Source organism: Rattus norvegicus, chromosome 10 (genome assembly GCF_021556685.1).
Source record: "Rattus norvegicus strain SHRSP/BbbUtx chromosome 10, alternate assembly SHRSP_T2T, whole genome shotgun sequence".
NCBI lineage: Eukaryota > Metazoa > Chordata > Mammalia > Rodentia > Muridae > Rattus > Rattus norvegicus.
The window spans coordinates 6,558,878-6,586,812 of NC_141543.1; the positions used below are offsets into that span (position 1 = coordinate 6,558,878).

General features: G+C 43.6%; 1 protein-coding gene across 30 annotated transcripts in view; it reads right to left on the bottom strand.

Annotated features, from left to right (window-relative positions):
* The window catches only part of Abcc1 (ATP binding cassette subfamily C member 1), a 126,153-nt gene that overhangs the window by 54,295 nt on the left and 43,923 nt on the right, over window positions 1–27,935 (bottom strand). For 29 of the 30 annotated variants that reach the window (XM_087569739.1, XM_087569738.1, XM_087569737.1 and 26 more), the window contains 6 exons: window positions 24,538–24,663; window positions 11,119–11,180; window positions 10,037–10,168; window positions 4,890–5,123; window positions 4,188–4,365; window positions 2,212–2,373 (listed from right to left, as the gene is read on the bottom strand). In XM_087569739.1, coding sequence (XP_087425865.1) covers window positions 2,212–2,373; window positions 4,188–4,365; window positions 4,890–5,123; window positions 10,037–10,168; window positions 11,119–11,180; window positions 24,538–24,663 — 894 coding nt within the window. Of the gene's footprint in view, window positions 1–2,211; window positions 2,374–4,187; window positions 4,366–4,889; window positions 5,124–10,036; window positions 10,169–11,118; window positions 11,181–24,537; window positions 24,664–27,935 lie in introns of those variants that run through there. The other variant, XM_087569744.1, reaches the window with a different exon arrangement.

Genomic DNA, 27,935 nt, shown 5'->3' on the forward strand with positions numbered 1-27,935 from the left:
GTAGGAAGGTCCAACATATAACAAAGACACATGCTCCATGTTCATAACAGCCTTATTTGTAATAGCCAGAAGCTGGAAAGAACCCAAATATCCTTCTACAGAGGAATGGATACAGAAAATGTGGTACATCTACACAATGGATTACTACTCAGCTATTAAAAACAATGACTTCATAAAATTCTTAGGCAAATGGATGGAACTAGAAAATATCATCCTGGGTGAAGTAACCCAATCACAAAAGTAAATATATGGTATGCACTCACATCTAAGAGGATATTAGCCAAAAGCTTGGAATACCTAAGATATAATTCACAGACCACAGGTAGCTCAAGAAGAAGAAAGACCAAACTGTGGATGCATTAATCCTTCTTCGGAGGGGGAACAAAATTCTTAGAAGAGAGGAACAAACAGTGGAGCAGACTACAGGAAAGGTCATGGAGAGACTGCCCCACCTGGGGATCCATCCCATATTCAGCACCAAAGACCCCCACCCCAGAGCTCCCAGGGACTAAACCACCAACCAAAGAGTACACATGAAGAGACCCATGGCTCCAGCCACATATGCAGCAGAGGATGGCATTGTCCAGCATCAATAGCAGGAAAAGCCCTTGATCCAAGGAAGGTTCGTTTCTCCAGTGTAGGGGAATGCCAGGGTGGTGATGTGGAGTGGGAGCACCCTCATAGATCAGGGGGAGCGGTATGAAGAGGGGGGAACCAGGAAAGAGGATAATGTTTGATATGTAAATACATAAACTATCCAATAAAAAAAGGAGTGCAGAAATAAAGTGTGGAGTGAATTTAAAAAAAAAGACACAAGCCATTATGAAGCCAATTTTAGAAAGTGGGGGCCAAAAGTAACCAAAGCAAACCTGAATGGTTCAAATGCTGCAGTTCTCTAGGATCCATACATACCTGGGGATCCCGGATTGTTAGGAATGAGTACTACTCCCCTACAATTCCTTTTGTCTGCCCAGGCTAAGATGGATTTCTATTGCTTACAACCAAGAGGCTCCTGCCCAATATACTTAGGTTCTAACAAATGAGTTTGTTTCACATTTGACATGGGACAATGGGACAGAATTGGCTTACATAAAAATGTCAATTCCATATACTTCAAGGAAAGACTAACACAGCTGATCATAATGATGTATGTCTGTAATCTCAGTACTGTGAAGGCATAGACAGGAGGGTCTCTGTGAGTTTAAGGACAGCAAGTTTCAGGGCAGCAAGGACTGTATAGGGAGACCTTGCCTCTAAAGAAAATAAATAAATAAATACATACATACATACATACATACATACATACATACATACATACATAAAGCTAGGTGTAACAGTGTACATCTGTCACCTCTAAAGAAAATAAATAAATAAAAATAAAGCTAGGTGTAACAGTGTACATCTGTCACCTCTAAAGAAAAGAAAGAAAGAAAGAAAGAAAGAAAGAAAGAAAGAAAGAAAGAAAGAAAGAAAGAAAGAAAGAAAGAAAGAAAGCAAGCTAGCTAGGTGTAACAGTGTACATCTGTCATTCCAGTGCTGGAGCAGGAAGCGGGAGCAGGATGGGGGGCCAAGTCTGGAGTTCATCGGCCAACAACCCTAACTAAATCAGTGAGATCCAGGCTCAGTAAGAGAGAGAAAGATTGAGGACACCTGAGGTCTACTTCATACACACACACACACACACACACACACACACACACACACACACACACACACACACAGAGCACCTATAGCCCACATAGACAAAGACATGACAATGCACACCTACCAACTCACAAAACGAAACTAATCCCTAATGATACATAAAAGGAATAAAATTATCAGAAATTGGGCTGGAGAGATGGCTCAGCGGTTAAGAGCACTGGCTGCTCTTCCAGAGGTCCTGAGTTCAAATCCCAGCAACCACATGTTGGCTCACAACCATCTGTAATGAGATCTGATGCCCTTTTCTGGTGTGTCTGAAGACAGCTACAGTGTACTTAATAAATAAATCTTAAAAAAAAAAAAACAAAACTGGCCAGTGGACCCAAGAGGGCATGACTGGCTGAAATCCAAAAAAAAAAAAAAATATATCAGAAATTAGCAAATAGCCCAGAAAATAAAATGTAAATGAATGCAAGATACATTCTTTCCCACCCATGCCCTCCCTGTCAGTGCCTAGTCAAGGCCATCCCTGCCTGCACAAGAAGACGACCAAGGGAAAACACACACCAGCCACAGGAAGTAGAGGGCTAGGGTGACTTGCAGAGGGGCTGACCAGATCATGTTAATATACGTGGCCAAGTCCATGAAGCGCTGGGCATCCACGGACATGAGGTTGACAATCTCTCCAACTGTGGACGATTTTCTAGCTGAATTGGTGATCACAAGAGCCTGTGGGATTCAGGAGAGAGGAAGAGGTGAGCCTACAAAATGAAGACAAAGGGTCATGGACTCTCCCCAGACCCTGGACAAGACTCTGGACAGTAGTCCAGTAAGTGCGTATCATTTCTCCACCCTGAGTTCTTCCAGGCACTTTCTAAACCATGACCTTGTACACTTCATATGTAGGCATGCCACATGAGGGTTCTTAATCAGCAGGTCTGTGCTTAAGCTAGGATTCTGGATTTCTAAGCAGCTCAAGGTTATGACCATGCTGTTGGCCTCAGATCCTAACACAAGGTTCTTGACCTTATTACCCTGACACTAGGAATCAAATCATGTTTTGTTTGGCCAGTCTGCATAACTGACTATAAGACAGTCCTTAGCATCTACCCAGAAAATGCCCTCATCCCAAGCTGTGACACCTAAAGTGTCTTGAGGTGTCAGGGGCCTTTAAAATATCCCTATGCCTCTGAGCACGACAACCTTGACTTCAAGGTCCCCCTGGTCTGGGTACTGCCTACATACCAGGACTCGAGCTAACAGATGAATGCAATGTGTAATCAGCCATGAGAAGCACTAGGAGAACTGCCTCTCTTGCCAGCCTGTGAGCACCATGGCACTATGGCTAGGACATGAGTGGGCCAGGAGATCACTAGGTCCCTTTAAGGTACCTGTTTTCTAATGAGAGAAAGAAAGTATGGATTTGAGCAGATGAAAAGGATCTGGAAAGAGCTGAAAATGGAGAAAACTTGATCAGAAAATACTGTATGAAAAAAAGCTATTTTCAATAAAAATTAAAATTATGGGAAAAAAAACTTAACAACAATGACAACCAAAAAGCAGGACTATGGCCCAAGCTCTGTGGGACAGTCCCTGCCAATCCTGTGCACCTCCAGCATGGTAAAAGAAATAAAAAAATGCAAAGCTTGTCTGCCTCCACTCAAGAAGCATACTGTTCAGGGCTGGAGAGATGGCTCAGCGGTTAAGAGCACTGACTACTCTTCCACAGGTCCTGAGTTCAATTCCCAGCAACCACATGGTGGCTCACAACCATCTGTAATGAGACCTGGTGCCCTCTTCTGGTGTGTCTGAAGATAGCTATGTGTACTTATAGAAATAACAATTAATAAAAAAACATTAAAAAAAAAAAAAGAAGCAGCATACTTTCAGTTCAAATGTGGGTGAAAGTGAAGGCAAATCCACAGTGTGGAAATAAAACATTTAACATAGACTGCTTTGCTTTAGAAAATAAAAATAAAAACCATGCACATGTATGAATATGTACATGCAGACAAATGCATCCACAGTGCACATGTGTAGTCCTAGCCTCCCAACTGTTTGAGACAGGGTCTCCTCACTACTGTATCCAAGGCTACCTGGCTTGGGAGCTTCTAGGGACTCTCCTTTCTCACTGCTCAGTGTATTTTGTGTACACATGCACTACCTTGCCAACCTTACCTGGTCCTGGAGATCGAAACTCAGGTTGTCAAGCTTGCGCTTTACCTAGTTAGCCATCTCCCCAGGCTCTGAACTTGGATTTCTATCCATGACTTCATCAAAGAGTGCCAAGCTGTCTAAGAACCTTTGCTACCCATACACAGGTAGCACGTGGACTCACTGATATCCCACGCATGAGCCACCGAGAGCCATTTTATTAAGAGACTTTTATGAGGTCTATCTTTGGCCCCATGCTCGCTCCCCACAGCCCCCATCCTTTCTTTGCTGAGGATGCTGGGCTGGAAATCTCCACAGGTCCTGGAGAGCCCCAGCCTAGCTATCCCTGGATTCTGGGGTCACAGGATTAGGTGTGGTGCCTGGCCTACCTTGCGGTAAACAGCACCCACCACAGCAGTCTTGATGCGCATGCCGGTGACGAAGCAGATATGAAAGTACTGGTGGAGTGCCAGTGTCTGCAGACAGGCACTGACAAACAGCAGTGCTGTGTACAAGTAGCCCTGCCAGTCAGGGGCCTCCCTGTCATTCACGAAGTTGATAATCAATCTGTGGGGATGGGAGGGAGATTTGAGTGTGATACATACAGCAAGGGCAAGTACTTGCAAGACAACATAGTGATTTCCACCTGAGCCACCCATCAGACAACACTTTACCTTATAGGGTGATATAACTGCCAGGTACCAGATTCTTACAACAGGGACCTCTGCCTTGGGTTCACCATACTGATAGTTATGTCTCCCCACCAGCACATCACTCAAAGGTAATCAAATAGAGCACACTGAGACCAAGGTGACAGAAAGATGGCAGAAGCCCCCTTGCTGCCTTCTTGGTTTCCAGTTGCAGATACTCATGAGATCTACCTGCATCCTTGTTCTAGACAGGCCCATATCCTCCTAACTTTGGATTCGAGAAGCTTCTGTGACTTGCAATCAAAGTGGCTACAACTCAGATAGTAACTAAGCAAAGACAGGGAAGATGAAGGTAAGGGGTAGGTAACAATCCTGATCCCACATATGACAGGACCACCCAAGAAGTTACAGGGAAGCAGGTAGTCAGGCAAGAGTTCTTACTCCAAGATCTCAGGGCCAGCAAACATCATCAGGTCATGAAGGGCCTTGTACAGGAAGCTCATGAGGAAGTAGGGCCCAAAGGTCTTGTACAACACCTTGAACAGAGAGGGGTCCCGGTCCTTGTGGGATGACTTGACAATCAGTGCCTCCACTTCCTCATTCACATCCAACTGAGAACTTCCCTTAGGCTTGGTGGGATCTTTGGGAGGGGCATACACAATCCGTACAGGCTGCCTATAATGAGAGGAGGGTAAAGCAGTTATCCAGTCTACCAGAGGCAGCCCACAGTCAATAGAGTAAAGAAGAGCAGAACCCAAGACATGTCACCATACAGTCAAGCTTAATGCAGTGAGTATGACCCTGGACTTGGGAGCTGTGGGTTGAGATTCTCCCTGGACCATCTTCTGGCTACAGCTGTAGGAATACTAAAGCTAGTTCCTCTTTTGCAGGGCTCATAGTAAGCCAGGTGTGGTGGAAGAAGACTGCAGTTCCAGTGCTGGGGAAGCTGGGAAAAATAAGTCACAAATCGGAGGCAACAATGAGTGACATAAGGTGGAAGTCCCAACTCCCTCATACAGATGTGCAGAATGAGAGCCTGGTGCAGAGCAGCAGCCCCAAGCTCAGCTACAGACACACAGTCCTGAGAGACTGTAACTGAAAGCCAGGGCAGCATGGTGGCCCCAAGCACCTCTACAGACTCACAAGCTCTATCAGAAGCTCGGCTGGCTGCTTCACATCACAGAAAACGATGGCTCAGTTCTAAAATCTGAAATGGGAATTAGAGACCCAGATAAGCTAGAGCCATACTGAAAGAGAAGATGAAGCTGACAGATGTCAAGACAGAAACAAGAAATCCACACAGATATCAGTCTGGGCCCACAATTAAAGGTCCAGAAACAAGATGATTTCTGTAAAAAACTGGTGATAGGCCAGGCAAAGTGGCGCAGGCCTGCAGTCTTAGCACTTGAGAAGTAAGGCAGGAGGACTGACAAGAGTTGAAAATGACCCTGGGCTACATACAGAGGAAGGCCTTCTCTAAAATTAAACAAAACAAACCAAAATAGTAATAGGAAACCTGATAGCCACATGCAAAGAACAAGCTGGACCATGATGCCACATTATGTATAAAAATCAGACTTTTTATTTATGTGTGTTTGCATCTGCCTACATGAGTTTATGCACTCTGTGAGTGCGGGTATTTGTGAAAGCCAGAAATGAGTGTTGGATCCCCAGGAACCAAAGTTACAGGTGGTTGTGAGCTACCTGATGTGCTGCTGGGAGCTGAACCCTGGTCCTCTACACTAGCAGTATGACCTCTTCTCCCTGGAGTCATCTCTCCAACTCCAAAGAAATACACTTAGAGTGGAGCCAACTGCTACATGCAGAAGCTAAGAACTAGCTGAGCAGATTTGCACATACTTAACATCCCAGCACTTAGCAGATGAAGGCAGGAGAATCTTGAAATTCAAGGTCATCCTCAGCTATGTAGGGAAAGAAAATAGCAGCCTAGGTAGGGTTATGTGCCAAAACTTTATCTCAAGGGTAAAACAAAATAAAAATAACCACCACCTCCACCACAACCACAAAACAAACCAGCATGACTCCACAAGTTTTCAAGCAGACTTGTTTCATAAACCTGAATCACAATGACTCAGCCCAGTGACCATCCTACTATATAGTGTTGTAGTTCTGTCCTGTCCTACGTAGGACAGTCCTGAATAAAGACAATTACCCCACCAGACATCCACACCACTAAAATACTAACCTGGAGTCACCTAGCTACAGACACAAGTTTATACAAATTGTGTTCTTTCACATGTAAGTACTCCCTCTTATCCATAAATACTATTGGTTCTGTTTTCTTAAAAATACCTATGATAAAAGTTTAACCTACAAGTCAAACATCAGTTTTTAAAAAAAGGAAACACTTATAATATACTGTAGCAAAATGACACAATATGAGTGTGTTCTCTTACTCTCAAAACAACTTCTACTCTCCTCACCCTTCTTGTGATCCTCAGAGACAGTGGATTAAAGCAACAAGAGGCCTGTGTACTACTTTAGGCTACCACTTAAGGCTTACTTGCACGAAGAATCTGGGTTTTTTAATTTATTTTATGTATATGAGTGCTCTATCTGCATGTAAACCTACATGCCAGAAGAGGGCATGAGATCACATTATAGATGTCACAAGCCAACATGTGGTTGCTGGGAATTGAACTCAGAATCCCTGTAAGAACAGCCAGTGCTCTTACCTCCTGAGCCATGTCTCCAAGATCATGGCTGAACAGTCCACTAGCAGGTAAGTAGTATACCCAGTGTGGACACAGCAGACAAAAGAATTTTGTCACCTCCGATCACAGAATATGATGGAACAAGAATAATGTGTAATTTACAACTTAGTAATGAAATTATAAATTTAATATTTCCAGATCATGTTTGATCACAAGTAACTAAAACTATAGATATGGGAAGAAGACCATACCTCACTCTTTTAAACCAATACCTTTTAGAGCAATTAATAGCTACTTCATTTTCTTTTACACTACCCATTTTTAGATGGCCATTCTTTACAAATTTGTACCTGGTAAGGTTACTCTGCTCCCCCTTTGCTTAATGTTGTAACTTCTAAACCACCAGCAACAACAACAACAACAAAAACAACCTTACAATGGCTGACAAATGAGCTATTACAGTCAACTATGACAGGGAAAGGGAGCAAAAAGGAACAACTTCTGGTACCCAAACTTCCTAAAAGAATGCTTTTCATTATCAGAACATGGAACACCAGTGGTCTTTAAATAAGATCAAAGCAGAGTTAAGGACTCGCTCATCTGTTCTTTAATTAAAAAAAAAAAATGTTTACCTAAAGAATTAGGAGACAAGGTCATTGTTTATTCAAGAATGGGCCAACTGACAGGAAGATAACATCCTCTAGATGACAAGGATGGCCATCAAGCCTAGATGTAGAAACCAACCCCCTTCTATAAGAACTTTTTGAGCCAGAGTTCCCCAAGATAGAGCTGGCAGGCCAGTAGGTCTTCTCTCTTCTCAAGATTATCAACTCTTGAGTAAACCTGGAGCCCTATGAGTTGTCCAAGATCAGTACTGGGAACCAATCTTAAGTCAGTCTGGAAGAGCGTCAGGCACTTTAATTGCTGAGCCATCTCTCCAGCCCTGGTTTTCTTTAAATTAGATATACTGGGACATTGCCGGTACATCCTCCAGTGGTGTTGTTCAAGTCCCTTTGGACATCAAATACTAGGAGGACAACTATCTGTCTACTTTTTCACTTAGCATAATAACTTTGTGTCTCCTCCCTCAGCTCTGAGCAGTAATTCCAACTTCTACTTATATTCTACCAGGCGTTTGGATTTGATTCTGTCTTGGGCTATCACAAACAAGGCAAGCCTTTTAGAACCTAAGCTTCCAGTTCTCTAGGGCATCTGCCTGGGAACAGAATGACAAGTAAGTGACTACTTAATTTAAAAACAAAGCAAAAACACTATCAAATTCTTTTTCACAGCCACCGAATCACTTGATATACATGCCAACTGGAAACACGAACTAAAATGTCCTCACCATAAGAGGAGCACAGGCTGAGGAGACCACAAAGTATTATCACAAACTGTCTTAGTCATGCTTCCCATCACTGCTATAATACCAGAACCAAAAGGCAAGTTGGAGATGAAATGGTTTATTTGGCTTATACTTCCTTCCACATTGCTATTCATCACTGAAGGGAGTCAGGAAAGAAAATCAAAATGGGGAAGGAACCTGGAGGTAGGAGCTGATGGAGAAGCCATGAAGGAGCACTGCTTACTACCTTGCTTCTCATTGTTTGCTCAGCTTGCCTTCTTACAAAACTCAGAACCACCAGACCAGGGATGGCACCACTCACCATGGGCTGGGCCCTTTTCCACTGATCATTAATTGAGAAAATACCTTACAGCTGGATCTCAAAGAGGGATTTTCCCAAATGTGGCTCCTTCCTCTCTAATGACTCCAATGTGTGTCAAGTTGACACACAAAACCAGCCAGTACACAAGCCAACAGCATACTGGGCCAGACACAAAGATAGGCTCAGAGCCAATGAGATGGCTCAATGGGTAAAGACACCCACTATCCACCCTGACAACCTGAGTTCAGTCTTGAACCCACAGGGTAGAGGGTGAAAATCAACTCCCATAAGTTGTCCTATGATCTCCCTTATGCACATGCTATGGCAATGAACACTCACAATTTATACATACAAGTATAAATATATTTAAAAATGAGACTACTACTAGTGGTTGTCATTGAACAGAATTCTCACCACACCACTGCCCTGCATAGAATCTGCCTTTGACCTCCTACTATGCCTTCAATGTAACTCTCTAGCCTAGTCTAGGGCCCCTGCAAAGACATCTCATAGTCTCAGTCATTTGCCCAAGCCTCAGTTGTCCCTCTAACTTGAAGGCCTTGTCCCAGGGTATGTACATGGTTCACTCCCTCCTTTGAGTGAATGTTTTTGTATGCCACCTTCTTACAGGAGCAATCCCTGAATATTCTTCTAAAACAATGCCCTATGTCACTGTGCCCTTTACTCCCTCTGATCTTACTATAAAACCAAACAATCCAAGATGCAAGGCATTTGCCTGCTTTGTCCCAATGCCTGAACCCAGGTCCAGAGCTCAGCACCAAAGCAGCCAGGACACTGAGGCCTTGGCCTCAGGTGGCACACCAGGGTTCAAGTTCCATGCCTAACATGTTCAACAAAAAGCATTCAACCGCAGCAAGAACATTCAGAGGATATTCAAGACACCAAACAGATGCTCAGAGAGGAAAAAGTTAAAGACTGACTGAGCAGGGCAAGGCTGAGGACTGTAACCAGAAGAATCAACTCCAGCTTGGCAGATAGCCTCCTCTCTCCTTTTGGAGAGCTAAAGACATAACTTGCTGACAGTACAGGAGGGAACTGTTGGGAGCTCCCTATGGTGTTAAACACTTCCACTCCCCATCTGAGAGAAGAGGAACTGCAGCCTAGGGAGGGAGTGCAGTTTCCTTAGAACCAGAACCAGAATCAGCCAGGGTGGCTAAAGATAGGTAACAGATCAGCCTAGGCTACGTCTGCCCTGCCTGGAAGAACACAGAAATTTGACACTCACTTCCTCGACTTAACACATTCCTTCTTCCAGTTATTCACCAGCACAGGTACCACTTCTTCTGACGTGTCCTCTTTATTCAATGACCAGAGGTCACTGCTCTTCAGGGGCTGGCGGTAGCCCTGCACCATCATCCTGGAAGCAAAACACAAAGGGAGACACAATGAGCATTGAAAGAAGAATCTATGGCCCTCCCCTCACACACCTGCTATTGCTGTCTAGCCATGACTAGAAAAATCTGAGACTACATGGACATGAAGGCATATTAATTAGCTAATTCTACTAGGTCTTTTAGGGAAACAAAACAGACACATCTTGACAAACAGGTGCACACTGTATTTAGAAAGAAATATCTAGGTATTTCTGTTTTCAAATGTGACTTGTAAATTTTATATTTAATTATTTTATTTTCAAACATGGCTTCATGGAGGCCAGATTGGCCCCAAACTCTCTATGTAGCCAAGGTTGACCTTCGACCTCTGATCTTCCTGCTTCCTATGAAAATTCTAGATGTTTGTTGGTGGTGATGTGTATCTTCCTCATGCGTTTCCTATGACATGCATATATGACTTTGCTACAATGTTGCCAGTTTGTATCTGTGTTGGAAAAGTTTTGTCTTCGGGGGGCATGATATCTTCTTCCTTGTCATCATTCCTTAAGCAGTACAGCATGGTAGCTATTCATGCACCATCTAGACATGATTCAAAAGATGAGGCAGATCTGGTTAAATGCAAGTGCTACTCTGCTTTATATGAAGACTGAACATCAATCAGTGTAGTATCTGTAGGGTCCTGGAACCAAGCCAGATGGGATGCCATACTAAATAGTTACAAATCCCTTCCATCAAAAGGCAAGCCTAGAGCCTAGGCATGCCTGCTAAAGCCTATGCCAGAAGCTAAGGGTGCTCACTGCCTGTGGCTTAATCACTCAAGCATTCATAACATTGAAGGCCAGTTATTGACCTTAAGATATAACTTGCAGACAGTGCAGGAGGAAGTTAAAGGAAGCTGAGCACCATGGAAGCACTCATGCAGCCCCTACATTCATGTCCCCACTCTCTACCCCATCCGGAAGTCCAGCCTTACCCTGTAATCCACCAAAAAGTGATCCTGGAAAGAAAAGAGGCACTCGATTCTGGACATGGATTCTAGGAGACAAAAGACACAGGGGAGAGGGGAGAAGGGTAATCCAAACTTAACTTTCCACATCTGGGAGAGCTAGGCATAGTTGACCATTCTTCCTACAAAGGATCATGTCCCACATCCTCACATCTCTGCATCCCACATGAACTGCTCTCCTGAGCCTCAGAGCTCATCCCTCCATCTTCACCCAACAAATGCTTGAGTACCTACTGTATGCAAGCACACTACAACACACTATCAACCCATCTTCATAGCAACGCCATAATCTTTAGTTAACATTGGCCCCACAACATTCACCCATTCAACAAGTATTTCATGAGCACCTACTGTCGGTATTCTGTCTAAGTTCCACCCCCACAGTTACCTGGCAACAGCCAAATATGCATCCTGACTCACTATAAAAGGGGCTGCTTGCCCTCATTCTCTTCTCTTCTCTTGCTCTTGTTCTCTTGCCTCTTGCTCCTGCCCTCTTGCCCTCTTCCCCTTTGTTCCTTCTCTCCCCATTCCCTTCCCCCACCCCTTCACATGCTCATGGCCTGTTCTATGCTTCTTCTCTCATTAAACCTTTCCACGTGGAACAATGTTGGCTTGGTGTGGTCTGTCCGAACGTGAGCAGAGATTTCTATCCCAACATCTAGTATATGCTGGGCACTATAAAGTACTATGGATTTTCCCTTCCTACATTCCCACCTCAACCTTGCAAGGTGGTGTTATTCTTCTCCCCACTTTATAAACCCACTTATTGAGCACATTTTTAATAAGCATCTACTATGCACCAAGCACTCTTTATGAAGAGGTATATACTTTTGTGTTGCATTGCTGGCAATCAAGTTCAGGACCTTGCACATGCTAGGCTAGTGTTCCTCACTGATCTTCACTCCCAGCCTAGCTTTGCTATTTTATGACTTATGGACTCTGTGCTATGTCCTGAGCATTTACTATGTGTCAGGAAACATACACCAATATGAACAGAGATAACCCATGTACCTTGTGGTATGCTGTTACCCTGTTCTATACACTATATAAATGACCAGTTCATCTCCAAGACCACCCTACAAGGCAGGGTTAAGTGTCACCCCATTTTGCAATTAAATGAGAACAGAGGTTAAAAAAGAAACTGTCTGAGCTTCTATATTTAAAAGTGGCAGGATGTGTGAGACAAATAGTCAGGGCTCTTGAGACAGACAATCAACAATGACTATACAAACACTAGAAACAATGTAAAACTTAACTGGAACCAGCGCCTAAATGTAGGTGGATATGACCACGGAGTTCACATAAGGCAGCACAGGTTGGTTCATGAGGCTCAGAGAGAGCCTCTCTATGGAAGGCCAATCCATCATTTGAAGAATAAATGGAAGACAACTATAGCAACAGGAAAAGCAAGACATTCCTCACATAAAGCAATGTGCTGAGCGCCCAGGAATGTGGAGAAGCATGGCAGACCCAGGGACCCAAAAGGGACATAAGTCTACAGCAGAACACTTGCCTTGACTGTGGAGAGCCCTGGGCTCAACATCCGGCAAGAGATCTGGCAATCTATAAAGGAGGCTGTAGAGTCTATACTAAAGGTCAGATTAGAAATGTTGGGATTCTTACAGGCAACTCTAGGAGCCATAGAGATTTTGAACCAGCTATCAAAGAATCTCTTTACCAGAGGCAGAAGGCCAACTTGACAAAATTTGGGAAATTTCCAGCACAGAGCTCAAGCATTTAACATGGGCACATTGAGCTCTCAATTCCAAAATGGCCTCTATGAAGGAACAAGAGTTGAGAGAAGGCAATCAGAGAGCAGAAGAGACAGCCTACTCTAATCATGAGTTTCCCATCCAGTCTGTTGATACTGTTTCATTCCTATAGTTCCAGAAGAAGCTGGTTTAGGGAGCAGAATCAGAGTATCAAAGTTTATTTCTGTTTGAAAACAAATTACTGGGCAAGAAACAAACAAGGTAATGCCAGAACACTCGGTTAAACCGCAGAGCCAGTAGGTCCAAAGGTGAGTGAACATGCTCAAAGCTCTAGAAGCAGTCAGAAGGGGCCCTGGCTGGGAAAAGGTGAGCTAGAAAAGCAGTGTTCCAAACCACATCACACTATGTGTCATACACAAATTTATATGGATGTTAAAAAGACAGGGACACAAGCCATTGTTCTGTTACACAGATTAAATGAAAAGAGATAAGAATTTCATTTCCCTTTTCTAAACAAACCCCACATCACGGCAGTCAAAGAGAGAAGCTGCAGCTAATAAGTAAAGCAATAAGCCCACCTAATGACAGGATGGTTCATTTTGCACCTACAATGGCTTGCTGCAATGTTTGATGACATGAAAAGGATTGTTATGAGTGATATTTGGCCAAATAATGGCTCTATTTTTTTAACCCTTATCTCTCCAATATTATTACTGAGTAAATATGCAAGGGTACTCTGTTGTCTTTACAACTTTTTGCAAGCAGAACTGTCTTAAAACAAAGTCACAAGCCAGGCATGGCTTTCCACACTGCAATCCCATAAAACTAAAACAAGAAAACTGCTGTGAGATAAAAGCCAGCCTGGGCTATATACATCTTTTTGTTTTTAATTAAGTCATTAAAAAAAGAAACAACAACAACAAAAATAATAAAAAAAAAAAAAAAACAGGGGTTGGGGGATGCTTGCCTAGCATGCAGGAAGCTCTGGGTTCATTAATAAAACTCGGAGCAGTGGTGAATGCTTGCAACTCCAGCACTCTAAGAGCAAGAGGTGTGTGGGGGGGTGTTTGTCAGAAATTCAAGGTCATCCTCAGCAGCTACAAAGTGACCAGAGCAGTATAGACAGGACATCCTGTCTCAAAAAAAACAGGACAGGAAGAAAATTCATCTGCCTAGGCAATACATAGGAAAGTGTTTGCCCAGCTTTCTTAGGGATAAAATCTATAGTAACTCACTATACCACAACAGAGTTTACATAAATGTAAAGCTGCCACTATGCAGACTAGAGAGCTCTTGAGAAATAGTAAGTCTGCTGCTCATCAGATTCCCCCAGGAAACATGTGCCCAGAGCAGTTGTTCCCTCCTCACCCTAGTGGAGGCCTAACAAGCTGAGGCAGATGGCTTCAGTCTGGGTTCAGATCACAGTCCTGTAGGGTTCTAGGTAAGTAACTCCAGTATTATATCTCAGCACCTCAGTACTCATACCCAGAAAGTCAGAGGCCTCAAAGGATCCTCCAATGCCAAAAGAACTACATGAGGCCCATAGGGCTATGTTTAAAACATGGATTTCCCTAGCTAAGGCCACACCATCCCTCCTGAAGTAGAGATCTCAACCTTGTTGGCCCATCAAGGCAAAAGACTAAGATGTTTGCTGGCTGGAGAGGGAAACTCTTAGATAAAGCTCATAGACTTGCTTCTATGCCAGGATGAAGGTCAATGCTGGAGATGGGGCTGGAAGGGAGATGACAAGGTCCCTGACCCTATGAAGATGCCTCCCTGGGAAAAACAGACAATAAAAATACCAAAATGAAGGTAGTAGCTAGGTGTGGCCTGCCATCCCAACACTCAGGAGGTGAAGGCAAAGAATCAGAGGCTCAGAGTCACCCTTAAGTACATAATTAGTTGGAGGCCAGATGTGGCCTCAAAAAAAGAAAAAGCAAGGCTTCAGAGTTGGAGCACTTGTTCTTACAGAGGAGCCAAGGTTCTGTTTCTAGCACCCACATGGTGGTTCACAACCTTCCCAAACTTCAGTTCTAAAGGATCTGATTCTTCTAACCTCCAGGTACCAGATATACACATAATGGCCATATATACATGCAAGCAAAACACAAGAAATAAAATTATCTAAAACAGCTATAAAAATTAAAGAAGGGAGGGAGAAGAGGAAAAGAAGTGGGAGGAAGTAATAAGGAGCAGTGTCAAGACATCAGCAGAGAAACACTCTTGCCTAACCATGACAAAAGAGGGCCAACTCCAAACACACCCCACAGCATATGGTAGAGCAGGGATTGAATATGAAGCAGTGGGTGGTCTGGGTCCCCGTGCTTAGGAGGGAAGGTCTGAGCCTTGGGTTTATTTAAAACCTGTGGGATGTCAGGTAACTTTCTTAGAGGTGACTAAATGAGATAAACCAAGAAAGTTACCTACAACAGGGCCCCGAGCAGACTAAAACATAAACCATGCTACCCCAAGAATTGGGCCTGGTACTTTTTACATCAGAGATGATGAACTAGGGATTGCAAGCTGGCTGCTTGTAAATAAAATTTTTTTGGAACACATCCTGAAGCTGCTACAGGGTTAAGGAAAGAAAAAACCAGAATGGAAAGAAACCACATAGTAGTTCACAGCAAACCCTTAGTATTATGAATAGATAGACAGACAGACAGACAATAGATAAATGCATGAATGGTTGGATGGACAGATGGAGAGATAGAGATAGAGATAGAGATAGATAGACAGAGAGATAGACAGGTGTCTGATCATAGTTCCTCAAACCTCAAGCCTTAAGACATGCTGAGTATACAATTAGGCCTCCAAGGACAGTGGCGAACCAACGTGTTAGAACAAAAATCCACTAAAAATTGAAGTTTTTCAGCCTGAGAAAGCTTTATTTTCTAAGTGAAAGAGGGCTCAGCGCCATGTTGAGTCATGTGATGGCCCAAATGTGGGAACCTTAAACAAAGGAACAGAGGAGGGGTCTGCTCACAGACTCTAGGTCCCCTGCTTCCTTAGTAGATGTTGGTTAGGATATGGTTTATTTAAAAAGCTAGTTTATTTGCTTTTAGAATACTTATATACAGAGTTTGTCCGAATTGCATGGGGAATTTCACCCACAATTCATAACTAGGTAGAAATAAACAGAAGTCTGTAGCACCAGGCACAGTGCATGACAGACATATATTACAGAAGTTGCTAGTTACTGGAGGTCTAAGGCTACAGGTAGAGATCTTAACAGACAGATGGTATAAAGATATAATGCTCTAATAAGTCTTACAGGATACTCATATTCTTTCTAACATGGAATTTTGGGTTAAAGTAGTGGTTTCATAAGTTGCTTACTTCTTATTGGTATTGGAATTGATAGGAGGTGTATAATTTGTTTTATGAATTATTTCGCTAAAGGCCATATGGCTCGACGATGCCAGCTAGCAAGGATTTGTGGTTACTTTTGATATTTACCACAACAGAAAGCTTAAGTGGGCTCCACAGGAATTTTGGGTTAATTTCTGAAATGACAAATTACAAAAGCCTAAAAAGGCTCATACACTATTGTTTAGTTCACTTCTTTTTAAATTTTACTTCTGTTTTAGTTTTCATAATGGGTGCGATTTGAGACTTGTTCTATTATTCCTCTGGGAGAGAGTACAAGATACAAGCTTTTCTGGTTACAGACTACAGAACACAGTATTTTGGGAGAAAGGTTGTGTCTTTGTGTTTTTAAAAAGGGTGATTAAGCTCTGGACACATTCCAGGGTCACATGGATCAGATTTGATAGAGGAGACCACCTGAAAAACTAGATTCAAGAGAATCAAACAGAAAGTTATCTAGATGATGCTGAAACTTTTGTCTTGGATTCCTGATCGCAAAAACTTTCAGCTGGGTCCAGTCAAGGCACACATCCGGCTGCAACATTCACTCCATTTTCCTTACCCCGGACCCCCAAGGATATCTCAACACTCACATACAGCTTGAAGAAGTTACTGAAGAGTCGTCGCCCCAATTTCCTGGATTTTAGAGGGCTGAAGGTGGTTATCCTAAGGTTGTTTTTAGGAGAATTTAGAAATGATCATACTTTAATGGGGAGGATTAGCTAGAATGATTTGTATAGCCATAATCTCATTTGGTATCTAAGATAAAGTCATATCCTTACATTGGTATAGAACTTATTTGTTACAAAAATTTAAAAGTACAAGGTTTGGACCCAGTCCTTCTACTGATGCCATTACAAACTTCTGAGCTGATTAAAATAGGAATTAGGGGCCAAATAGCAAATTCATGGCTCCTAGTTCACCATTAGAGTCTTTTTAAAATATTCTTGTTAGAAATGTCTGAGGATAGTTAATAGACAACAGTCCAGATCACCTTATATAGATAGATGGTTTTCAAAACATCAGAAATCCACAAAATATGACATTTAAAATTATTTATCTTTTGTTGAGACATATCTGCTAACAGTTCCCCTTTGGCAGATTTAAGGAAGAAATGGAACAACATCTCTACCTCTGGATGAGGTAATACTTTGTGGCTAGGCAGCCACTGGGCAGAAACTGCCTAATTCACCTACAGACTAATACTGTCCAAAAAGGGACACTTTATGCAGAATAATTGATTGATAATCTGTGCCGAGCCAGAATTATCAGCCCTTCAAGATTTCTGCACGTCAAGAGTCTGTCAGTGGATCCTGGGCCAAACTGAAGACTCTTGTGCTCATGTTGCTAACAGAGGACTGTGCTAGTGGAGATTTGTCTCCACGACCTGTCTCAGTTCTGGAAGCCATGTTAGGTTTCCTATGTTTATAGATAATTGGTCATTCTCAGATTTCTGATGGGGTGAAGACTGATTATAGTCTCATAACCGACTCAGGGTGTTTAACTTTGAAAATACATATTTAATTTGATAGTTATTGGATAGTATACAAGCTAGCAGGGATATAACATAGATTTTAAGCCTTTCTTAAGCTGGAATAGATAACTAAATGTTCTGTTTAACTGGTAAAATGTTGATAAATTTCAAAATGAGAATAATAGTGCTCAGCTTATATTTGAGAGAAAAGTGTGTAGATTGATGTCATTATGCAGGTGAAGGCAGGTACAGGATAGAACAAGGCCTGTCATTGGATGAGAAGGAAGGATGAGCGGGAGAAAAGTTTTAGAAGTGGAGGAGACAGAGAAAGGGAGGGAGCAGCCAAGAGAACATGGCGGCGGATGTTAAGATTTCTCTCTGTACATTTACAGCTTGTTAGGACTATTCTTAAGGGATAAATATGTACAGGATTGTGTGTGTCTAAATGAACAAATTATATCTTATCTAGGTGGATGCTTTATATCCTTATCAATTGGTTGTAAGTTAACTGTGTGGATGTATTATACATTGAGTACTTAACATATAAATCTGGTTGTTGGGTTACAGTCTGTTGAGTGATTTCACTGGGTTGTTGGGAGTGTGAGCAGAGTCCATGACAAGAAGCCGTGCTAGGCTATAGAATGCTTGGGGCTAGCTTAGCGTGGGGCCATGCTAGCACGGCCCTCAGAATGCAATGTGTACATCAGCCGTGGTAACAACCCGCCAAGAGAACAGTGTGTGAAAGCAGCTGACAGAGGAGCAGCTAGAGTGTGCAGATCCGCGCAGAGTGGGAACTCACTGGAACCCTTTCTGCCCTTTTTTAATTATACCACAACAACTGTCTATCATTGAAGTTCCCAGAAAAAGCCACACCTGTATTAAAGATGCTTCTTGCCTACCTGATTAGCACCTGATAATTGTGGAAAGCTAGAATGGTGCAGATCTAGATAAAAATTGTCTTGAGCCACCTTTAGCCCCCTTAGTAGCCAGTCATTGCCTACTTGTGTGTCCACATAGCAGCATTCTGGTAATCACGTGAAACATTTTAGGGTATATCAACAAAGCAGCAGCATCCACTAAGCCCAAAGCTAAGACTTTCAATACATGGGGTCCCACAAATGACTTGAAAAGTACCTTGATTTATGACTCTCTTTTGTTCTGAAACTTTTACCATGTTAGACCATGGTACTTGAAGCATCCATGTTCCTGGGCCAGCGTCACTCATATTTGGCTACAGAATAAAACTCCTACTAAAGTGAGAGGGATTTTGTTTGCTTTTTGGTTGTTTTTTTTTTTTTTCAACAATATCTCCAGTCTTCCCTCAGCCTTGACTTCAATATAGAGGGGAGGTGGCTCTTGGGGCTGTCATAAGCACAGGTCCAGCTCAATAAGACCCTCAAGTTTATGGAGACAAAGTCTCACTCTAGGCACTCAAACTGAGTGAGTTCCTAACACTAGGAGAGACCCACCAGCAAACACAACAGGTCATGTTGGTAAGCAAGACATTGCTATTTCTCTCTGCATCCTCCAAAAGCTTCATCTACTTCCGGGCCTCCTCCCTCCTCTAGATCCAATCAGGGACACTTAGATTAACTGAAGCTATAGCCCAAGGGCTCCCCTACAAGGACATAGAAGGAAATCTATCGACTTGGAAGCTGGTTTCTGGAAGCATCTAACATGGGAGGGCTTCTGTGATAGCAAAGCTAACTGGAGCTATCTATGGTCTAACTCAATTTTCTGCCCAATGTGCTCAGACTAAAAGACTGAAGTAAGAGGTATATGGGCAGCAGCCAAGCAGTTTAGAGTGATGGTTCTCCAACGTGGCCCCAGCAGCAGCAGCAAATTTTGTAGAGATAAAAGGTTCTAGCCATGCCCTGCCCTATGCTATCAAGAAGGTTGGCAGTAGGGACAATGGTCTACACTCTAACAAGCTCTAGGTATAGATTCTCTCCTGTACTCCACTTTGTCCCTCTGTGTTTTGACCTATAAATCAGGAGACTTCATATACATTCTGCTGGGTTTGTTGTACAGGCTAAATGAACTGTGCACTGCTATGCCTATGACTGGTTTAAACAATGCAAAGGTCCAATAATGAGACTTTTCCAGATGTCTTCTGGCACCTGTGTTAACTGGCAATTTGCAGGCCTGCCAGACAACAGCTGCTCAAAACACCTCCTGTGTTTTGAGAGCATACACCTAGATCTGTTTCCCAAGCCCTTTTCCTGTGAACCTTCCATTTTCTAAGCCTGTACCAAACCCCTTAGTGTACATACGTCCTCACTCTGGCTATTTGGCCATCTGTGACATCTTTCTGAGTGCCACCAACCTCCCTAAGTCCTATGTAGTCTTCTTTTAGCCCAAAGGGTCCCCCAAAACACATCCAAATAGAAGGTAACACTATCGATGTTTTCACAACTCCCACTACAATGAAATTAAACGTCCATGATACAGTATTAGAGCTGGGACTGTTTGGTGAAAGCTAGCGTAGCATACACCAAGCGCCTCATAAACCAAGCATAGTGGTACATGCCTGTAATTCCAGCACTCGGGAAGTAGAGAAAGGAGGATCAGAAATACAAGGTTGTTTCTACTACAAAAGGAGTTGTCAGCCTGGACTACATGAGAATTTGTCTCGAAGGAAAAAAATCATATATGTATACACACACACACATACATATATATATGTATATATTTCTGTTCTTGATCACGTGTATACTGTACTCAGTTCCTAGTAGCCTCCTCTCCCCGACTCTTATCATTAATTCCTGGGACGGAGCCTTCTGACAGAGTCAAGCTGAAGTGTCCCAGAAACACAAATAAGTTCCATCACACATCTGGAACTTTGCACATAGTATGTCTCCTAGGAGCCCCTCCCATTAAAACACACAAAGTGAACATAAGCACAAAACTTTCTCACTTAGCAGCAGCCTTTCTGTTATTCCTGGCACTCAGGGACCATTAGCCCTGACTGTCCATTCTGCAACACACACACACACACACACACACACACACACACATGCCCCTTCCATCTCACCTCAAGGACAGAGGTCAAGGTTGATTCATCTTTAGCCTAGCTTTGGGGGGTGGAGGACTGGAGGACAGACAGACAGACAGCGCTGCTCAATTCCTTAAAACCCAAAGCAGAAGGAAGGTGGCAAGAAAGATGAAGTTTGGAACACTCTGAGCAAGGTTCAGTATTTAGCCTCTGGAGTGGAGTAGGTAGCCATGAAGAAAGGAAACTTTGTAGGATCTTAGTGACATACTGTATCATCACAGGACTTGAGTCATTTACTAAGACACCTAAGCCCAGTGTGGTGGCACATACCTGTAATCCAAGTGCTCAGGAAGCAGATACAGGAGGATCTCAAGTTCAAGGGCAGCCTGGGACCCTATCTCAGAAACAAAACAAAACTTACCAAGTAAGGAATGATAGGACATACCTCTGATTCCAATACTGGGAAAATTGATGCAAGAGGATGACGACTCCAAAGCTGTCTAGACTGCATAGCTAGATGGCTGCACAGCAAGATGACTGGGTAAAGGTACTGCCAAGTCTGACTTGGATCCCCAAGAACTCACACAATGGAAGGACTCTTGGAGGATGTCCTCTGACCTCTAAGAACACACTGTGGCACACACAGGTGGCCACACACACTAAAAGTAAGTTAAAGTGTTTAAAAAAGAAAAAGAGGGCTGGAGAGATGGCTCAGCGGTTAAGAGCACCTGACTGCTCTTCCAGAGGTCATGAGTTCAATTCCCAGCAACCACATAGTGGCTCACAACCATCTGTAAAGAGATCTGATGCCCTCTTCTGGTGTATCTGAAGACAGCTACAGTGTACTCATATATAATAAATAAAAAAGAAAAGAAAAAGAAAGGAAGGGAAGGAAGACCCAGACAGAAAAGTGCTTGCTTCTAAGCATGAGGACACGTGACAGACTGTATCTTTCAAAGACAGCCAGGATGACATCTCACGTCCTATATACAGTTCTTCCAGCTAAGGCAGGAAGAGAGGATCAGATATTTGTGACTGAGTATGAAGGTTAAATTCAAAACCAGTAACAGAACTGCTCTGGACCACCCAAGGAGTGTACGAGCCTCCAACACCCAGAACCAATCACTGACAACAGCCATAGTACAGCCCATCCCTTCAGAGACTGCTCCCTTCTTCCCTTTTACAATAAAAAGGCCCTGGACCTGGAAAAGGGTGCTCCAGAAACACATGCTTACTTAAGCCAGCAGCTGCCTGTGGAGGGCACTTACACTTCCCTTTTCAGTTCTAATAAAGATACACTTTTCACTGCTACCATCCTGTTTTCTGATCTTTGTTCTGTGTGCCAGCTGTAGGCATTATCTCTAAGGGATGATAAGTTTCCCCTGACCATTGCTTTAATCCTGACTACAACGCACACTGCTAAGTTTCTAGCAGCGCTGTACCATACATCAGAGGCCTTACAAATATCTGCTACGGACACAAGAGGACACAGGTGGACTTAGAGCCTCAGGGTCAACCCAACTCCAAAAATAGGTTCCTCTTTGGCATAAATTAGGTATAAATTATATTGTGATAACACAACTTCTCTGAGCCCCAATATTTCCTATTGAATATTTTATTTATTTACATTCCTGGTTCTCCTCCAGAAACCCCCTATCCCATCCTCCCTCCCCCTGCTTCAATGAGGGTACTTCCCCCACCCACCCACCCACCCACCAACTCCTGCCTCCCCACCCTGGCATTCCCCTACACTGGGGCAACAAGACTTCATAGCACCAAGGGCCTCTCCTCCCATTGATTTCCGACAAGGCCATCTTCTGCTACATATGTGGCTGGAGTTATGGGTCCCTCCCTCCATGTGTACTCTTTGTATGGTGATTTAGTCCCTGGGAGCTCTGGGGGGCTCTGGCTGGTTGATATTGTTGTTCTTCCTATGGGGCTAAAAACCCCTTCAGCTCCTTCAGTCCTTTCTCTAACTCCTCCATTGGTGACCCCATGCTCAGTCCAATGGTTGGCTTCGAGCATCTGCCTCTGTATTTGTCAGACTGCCCCACCTGGGGATCCATCCCATATACAGATGCCAAACCCAGACACTACCGCACATGCCAAGAAGTGCTTGCTGACAGGAGCCTAATATAGCTGTCTCCTAAGAGGCTCTGCCAGTGCCCCAATATTTTTAGTCTTCAAAAATATGTCCTTTGGTACTAGGGATGTGACTCGATGGTGAAACACTGGCATCTGTAGCATAGCAAAAAGCAAGTGGAAAAAAAATCGCTCATTCAAGTCTGAGAGCTTTGAACTGGTGCCACCTAAGCTTCTCTGCACATTCACACACACCTGCACACCAACGCACATACCACCTAGGGATGCTGTCAAGTTGTGTTAGGCTTGACCCCAGAAGGGGTCCATGATTCCGTGTCTTAACACAGTCCCCGTTGAAGTCAGCCAGCTACAATACTTGTGTTATGAATGAAATCAAAACCTCCTGATGGCTCTGAACCATTTAAAGCAGGTAACATGATATCTTAGGTTAAATATATTTTGTCATAATAAATAAACACAACGTTTCAAAGGGAACCAACTTTTGGCCTTACGCCAGGACTTCAGCATAACTCTGAGTACACTGGTACCCTCCACTTCCTTCCTGATTTTAGAGTAAGTAGACAGATGGAAGCCATATCCAGTATTCCAGGAGGCCCCAAGCAGGCCTCAGAGGACCTCCCCCTACATTGTTTTAGCAGTCCACAAATGGCAACCCTGCCTAAGGCATCAAGATCCCAGAGCAATCTCTGCCTTTGGGCCTAAGGAACCAATCCAACCATTATAAAACTTGCCCTTAAGTGGAGTATAACCAAGAGAAGTGATGGGGTTCTATAGAAGGATCAGTCCTGGGTTCAAATTCCTGCTCTGCCACTTACAGTGGGCAAGGCACTTAAGTCCCTCAGACTCCATTTCCCTGTCTGAAAAATAGGAAAAATAAAAAGAGGCATGCATGTAAATTGTCTAGCACAGCAGGGAGCTGGTGGACAGCTATGCCCTGTCCTGGCCCCTCAGTGACTGAGCTGTGTGTTCACATAAAGAAAGAAGCCCTGCAAAAAAATAAAGGAGGTATAAATACCAAGTACCAAATCAGCAAAGCTAAAGGAATGTTCCAAACAGGGAGCCAGCACACATCTACAGAGAGCCAAACAGCAAGGTCAGGCTTCAGGGATAAAGGAAATACAGTCTCAGTGGCAACTCAGAGGGAGGAAGAAAGCTAGACCAGCAGGAAGCAGCAGTTCACAGAATGTCCTTGGAACTGGCAGAGGTGGCAGAGGTCTGCTATGGTGGGGACCATAGCAGAGAATCACGATCTAAAATAATGTGGAACCCCAGCCCCAGCCCCAGCCCCAGCCCCAGCCCCAGCCCCAGCCCCAGCCCCAGCCCCAGCCCCAGCCCCAGCCCCAGCCCCAGCCCCAGCCCTACCTCCTACCACCTACAGCCCTGAGGACCATGGCCTTAATCTACCAAAATTTCCCATTTTTCTAGAAAGCCTGGGCAGTTGGATCTCACTGTGGGTTCTACTCACATTTTCTAAAATCACCATGCTAAGTAAAAGTTGCCAGCTGGCTTGTAAGGCGCAGCCCAGGACACTGGTATATCCAAGCACAGGTTTCTGCCTGACAAGTGAGAATGGTTTTGCTATGGGCTTCCACAAGAAAGGAATGTGAGTCTGCATTGGTGAAGTGGGACTCAGAACGAGTACCTAGATGGTGTTGGGTTCAGGACCTGAATCAGAGTTAGCTGCAACTGCCTATTTCTCTCCACCTGGGCATACATGCCTGGGTCACACTTACCGGGTCACGGACAGTTTCAGAGAACAAGGGTGAGCTGTCTGAGAAGCAGGACAGCACAAGCTGAATGAACACGAGGGTGAAGTAGAGATAGAATGCAGAATCTCGAAACATGTCCACTTGAGCATCCTTAGAGGGGAGAAGACAGGGACACAGATTAACATAATCTTCCCTGAAGGCAGGGTACATATGATTCATCAAATCCTCAAGTCACAGGTAATGGTGTTCAGTGGCAAGGGGCCATGATGGTGGGAAATGGCCCATCATGGGCCTCTGCAGGAAATCTGCCAGCAAAGCCTTCTCCAGATGCTGCCCCAAAACCTCAGACCTCTCAGCCTTCAGAACCACAAGCTCAATAAACCTCTGTTTTCTCTTAATCAGCCTGACTATGGATTTGGTTACAGCAAGAGTAAAAAGGATTAAGATAAGCCCGAAGAGCAGGCTGCAGACAGCCACCTCCCCTGCCACAGACCTCCCCACATTTCCCTCCCCTGAAAACAAAACAGAAGGAAGGTGGCTTCATCTCCTGTTCCTTGACAGCAGGGAGTGGAATAGATCTGCTCTGCTCCTTCTGGCTATGGGACCTTATCCATTTACTTAACCTTTCTATGCCCTGGCTTCTCCACTGCTGAACTTACCAGTAGTCCTCCACCAAGGGTGGTTTTGCCTGCCAGACAACAATTCTAGTAGATTCTGGGAATGTTTGACATTAGCTCCTGACACACCAGGAACTAAGGGCATGGAGGCCAGGGTGGCCCTAGATATCCTACAAAGCACAGGACAGTGTCCCACAATGAAGAAGCCTCTGTCCACTTGTCAGTGCTGAGGTAGAGGTGCCTCATCAGAGTCACTGGCCATGGTCCTCAGATTATTCATGAGAAATGTGCAGTCCCTGAAGAAGCACTTAGGAAAACACAAACTCAACCGTGCCAGCCACTGTCCCTGTCCACTGTCCTTGTTCTTTCATAAGTGCTCCACATCTATCCTCCCTCCTCCACGCTCCCTCCCTCCATCCTCCTCCATGCTCTTGCCAGTCTCTAGCTCCCAGATAACAAGAAATGACAGACTAGCCAAGAAGTGTATACTCTTCAAATGTTTTGAGAGTGGCACAAGGAGCCAGCCTCAACAACTTCCTGTCAGAGTTACAGTTGGTAGCACCAAGGTCAACATGTCTAGGGTACTTGGGGAGCAGCCACTGGGCAAACATAGCTCCCAGCTCAGCTCAGCTCCAACCCGGCCAGCTTACAGAGGCACTACAGACAGAAGTATAGTGTGAGTTAGCATTTGCCTGTAGACAGGAAGAAGGGTCTAGAGTAGAGATGTTCCTGGAGAGAAACTTGAAGCAATCCCACTAAAATCAGGGACTAGACAAGGCTGCCCACTCTCTCCCTACTTATTCAATATAGTTCTTGAAGTTCTAGCCAGAGCAATCAGACAACAAAAGGAGATCAAAGGGATACAGATCGGAAAAGAAGAGGTCAAAATATCACTATTTGCAGATGACATGATAGTATATTTAAGTGATCCCAAAAGTTCCACTAGAGAACTACTAAAGCTGATAAACAACTTCAGCAAAGTGGCTGGGTATAAAATTAACTCAAATAAATCAGTTGCCTTTCTCTATACAAAAGAGAAACAAGCCGAGAAAGAAATTAGGGAAACGACACCCTTCATAATAGACCCAAATAATATAAAATACCTCGGTGTGACTTTAACCAAGCAAGTAAAAGATCTGTACAATAAGAACTTCAAGACACTGAGGAAAGAAATTGAAGAAGACCTCAGAAGATGGAAAGATCTCCCATGCTCATGGATTGGCAGGATTAATATAGTAAAAATGGCCATTTTACCAAAAGCAATCTACAGATTCAATGCAATCCCCATCAAAATACCAATCCAATTCTTCAAAGAGTTAGACAGAACAATTTGCAAATTCATCTGGAATAACAAAAAACCCAGGATAGCTAAAGCTATCCTCAACAATAAAAGGACTTCAGAGGGAATCACTATCCCTGAACTCAAGCAGTATTACAGAGCAATAGTGATAAAAACTGCATGGTATTGGTACAGAGACAGACAGATAGACCAATGGAATAGAATTGAAGACCCAGAAATGAACCCACACACCTATGGTCACTTGATTTTTGACAAAGGAGCCAAAACCATCCAATGGAAAAAAGATAGCATTTTCAGCAAATGGTGCTGGTTCAACTGGAGGGCAACATGTAGAAGAATGCAGATCGATCCATGCTTATCACCCTGTACAAAGCTTAAGTCCAAGTGGATCAAGGACCTCCACATCAAACCAGACACACTCAAACTAATAGAAGAAAAACTAGGGAAGCATCTGGAACACATGGGCACTGGAAAAAATTTCCTGAACAAAACACCAATGGCTTATGCTCTAAGATCAAGAATCGACAAATGGGATCTCATAAAACCGCAAAGCTTCTGTAAGGCAAAGGACACTGTGGTTAGGACAAAACGGCAACCAACAGATTGGGAAAAGATCTTTACCAATCCTACAACAGATAGAGGCCTTATATCCAAAATATACAAAGAACTCAAGAAGTTAGACCGCAGGGAAACAAATAACCCTATTAAAAAATGGGGTTCAGAGCTAAACAAAGAATTCACAGCTGAGGAATGCCGAATGGCTGAGAAACACCTAAAGAAATGTTCAACATCTTTAGTCATAAGGGAAATGCAAATCAAAACAACCCTGAGATTTCACCTCACACCAGTGAGAATGGCTAAGATCAAAAACTCAGGTGACAGCAGATGCTGGCGAGGATGTGGAGAAAGAGGAACACTCCTCCATTGTTGGTGGGATTGCAGACTGGTAAAACCATTCTGGAAATCAGTCTGGAGGTTCCTCAGAAAATTGGACATTGAACTGCCTGAGGATCCAGCTATACCTCTCTTGGGCATATACCCAAAAGATGCCCCAACATATAAAAAAGACACGTGCTCCACTATGTTCATTGCAGCCTTATTTATAATAGCCAGAAGCTGGAAAGAACCCAGATGCCCTTCAACAGAGGAATGGATACAGAAAATGTGGTACATCTACACAATGGAATATTACTCAGCTATCAAAAACAACGAGTTTATGAAATTCGTAGGCAAATGGTTGGAACTGGAAAATATCATCCTGAGTGAGCTAACCCAATCACAGAAAGACATACATGGTATGCACTCATTGATAAGTGGCTATTAGCCCAAATGCTTGAATTACCCTAGATCCCTAGAACAAACGAAACTCAAGACGGATGATCAAAATGTGAATGCTTCACTCCTTCTTTAAATGAGGAAAAAGAATACCCTTGGCAGGGAACGGAGAGGCAAAGATTAAAACAGAGACTGAAGGAACACCCATTCAGAGCCTGCCCCACATGTGG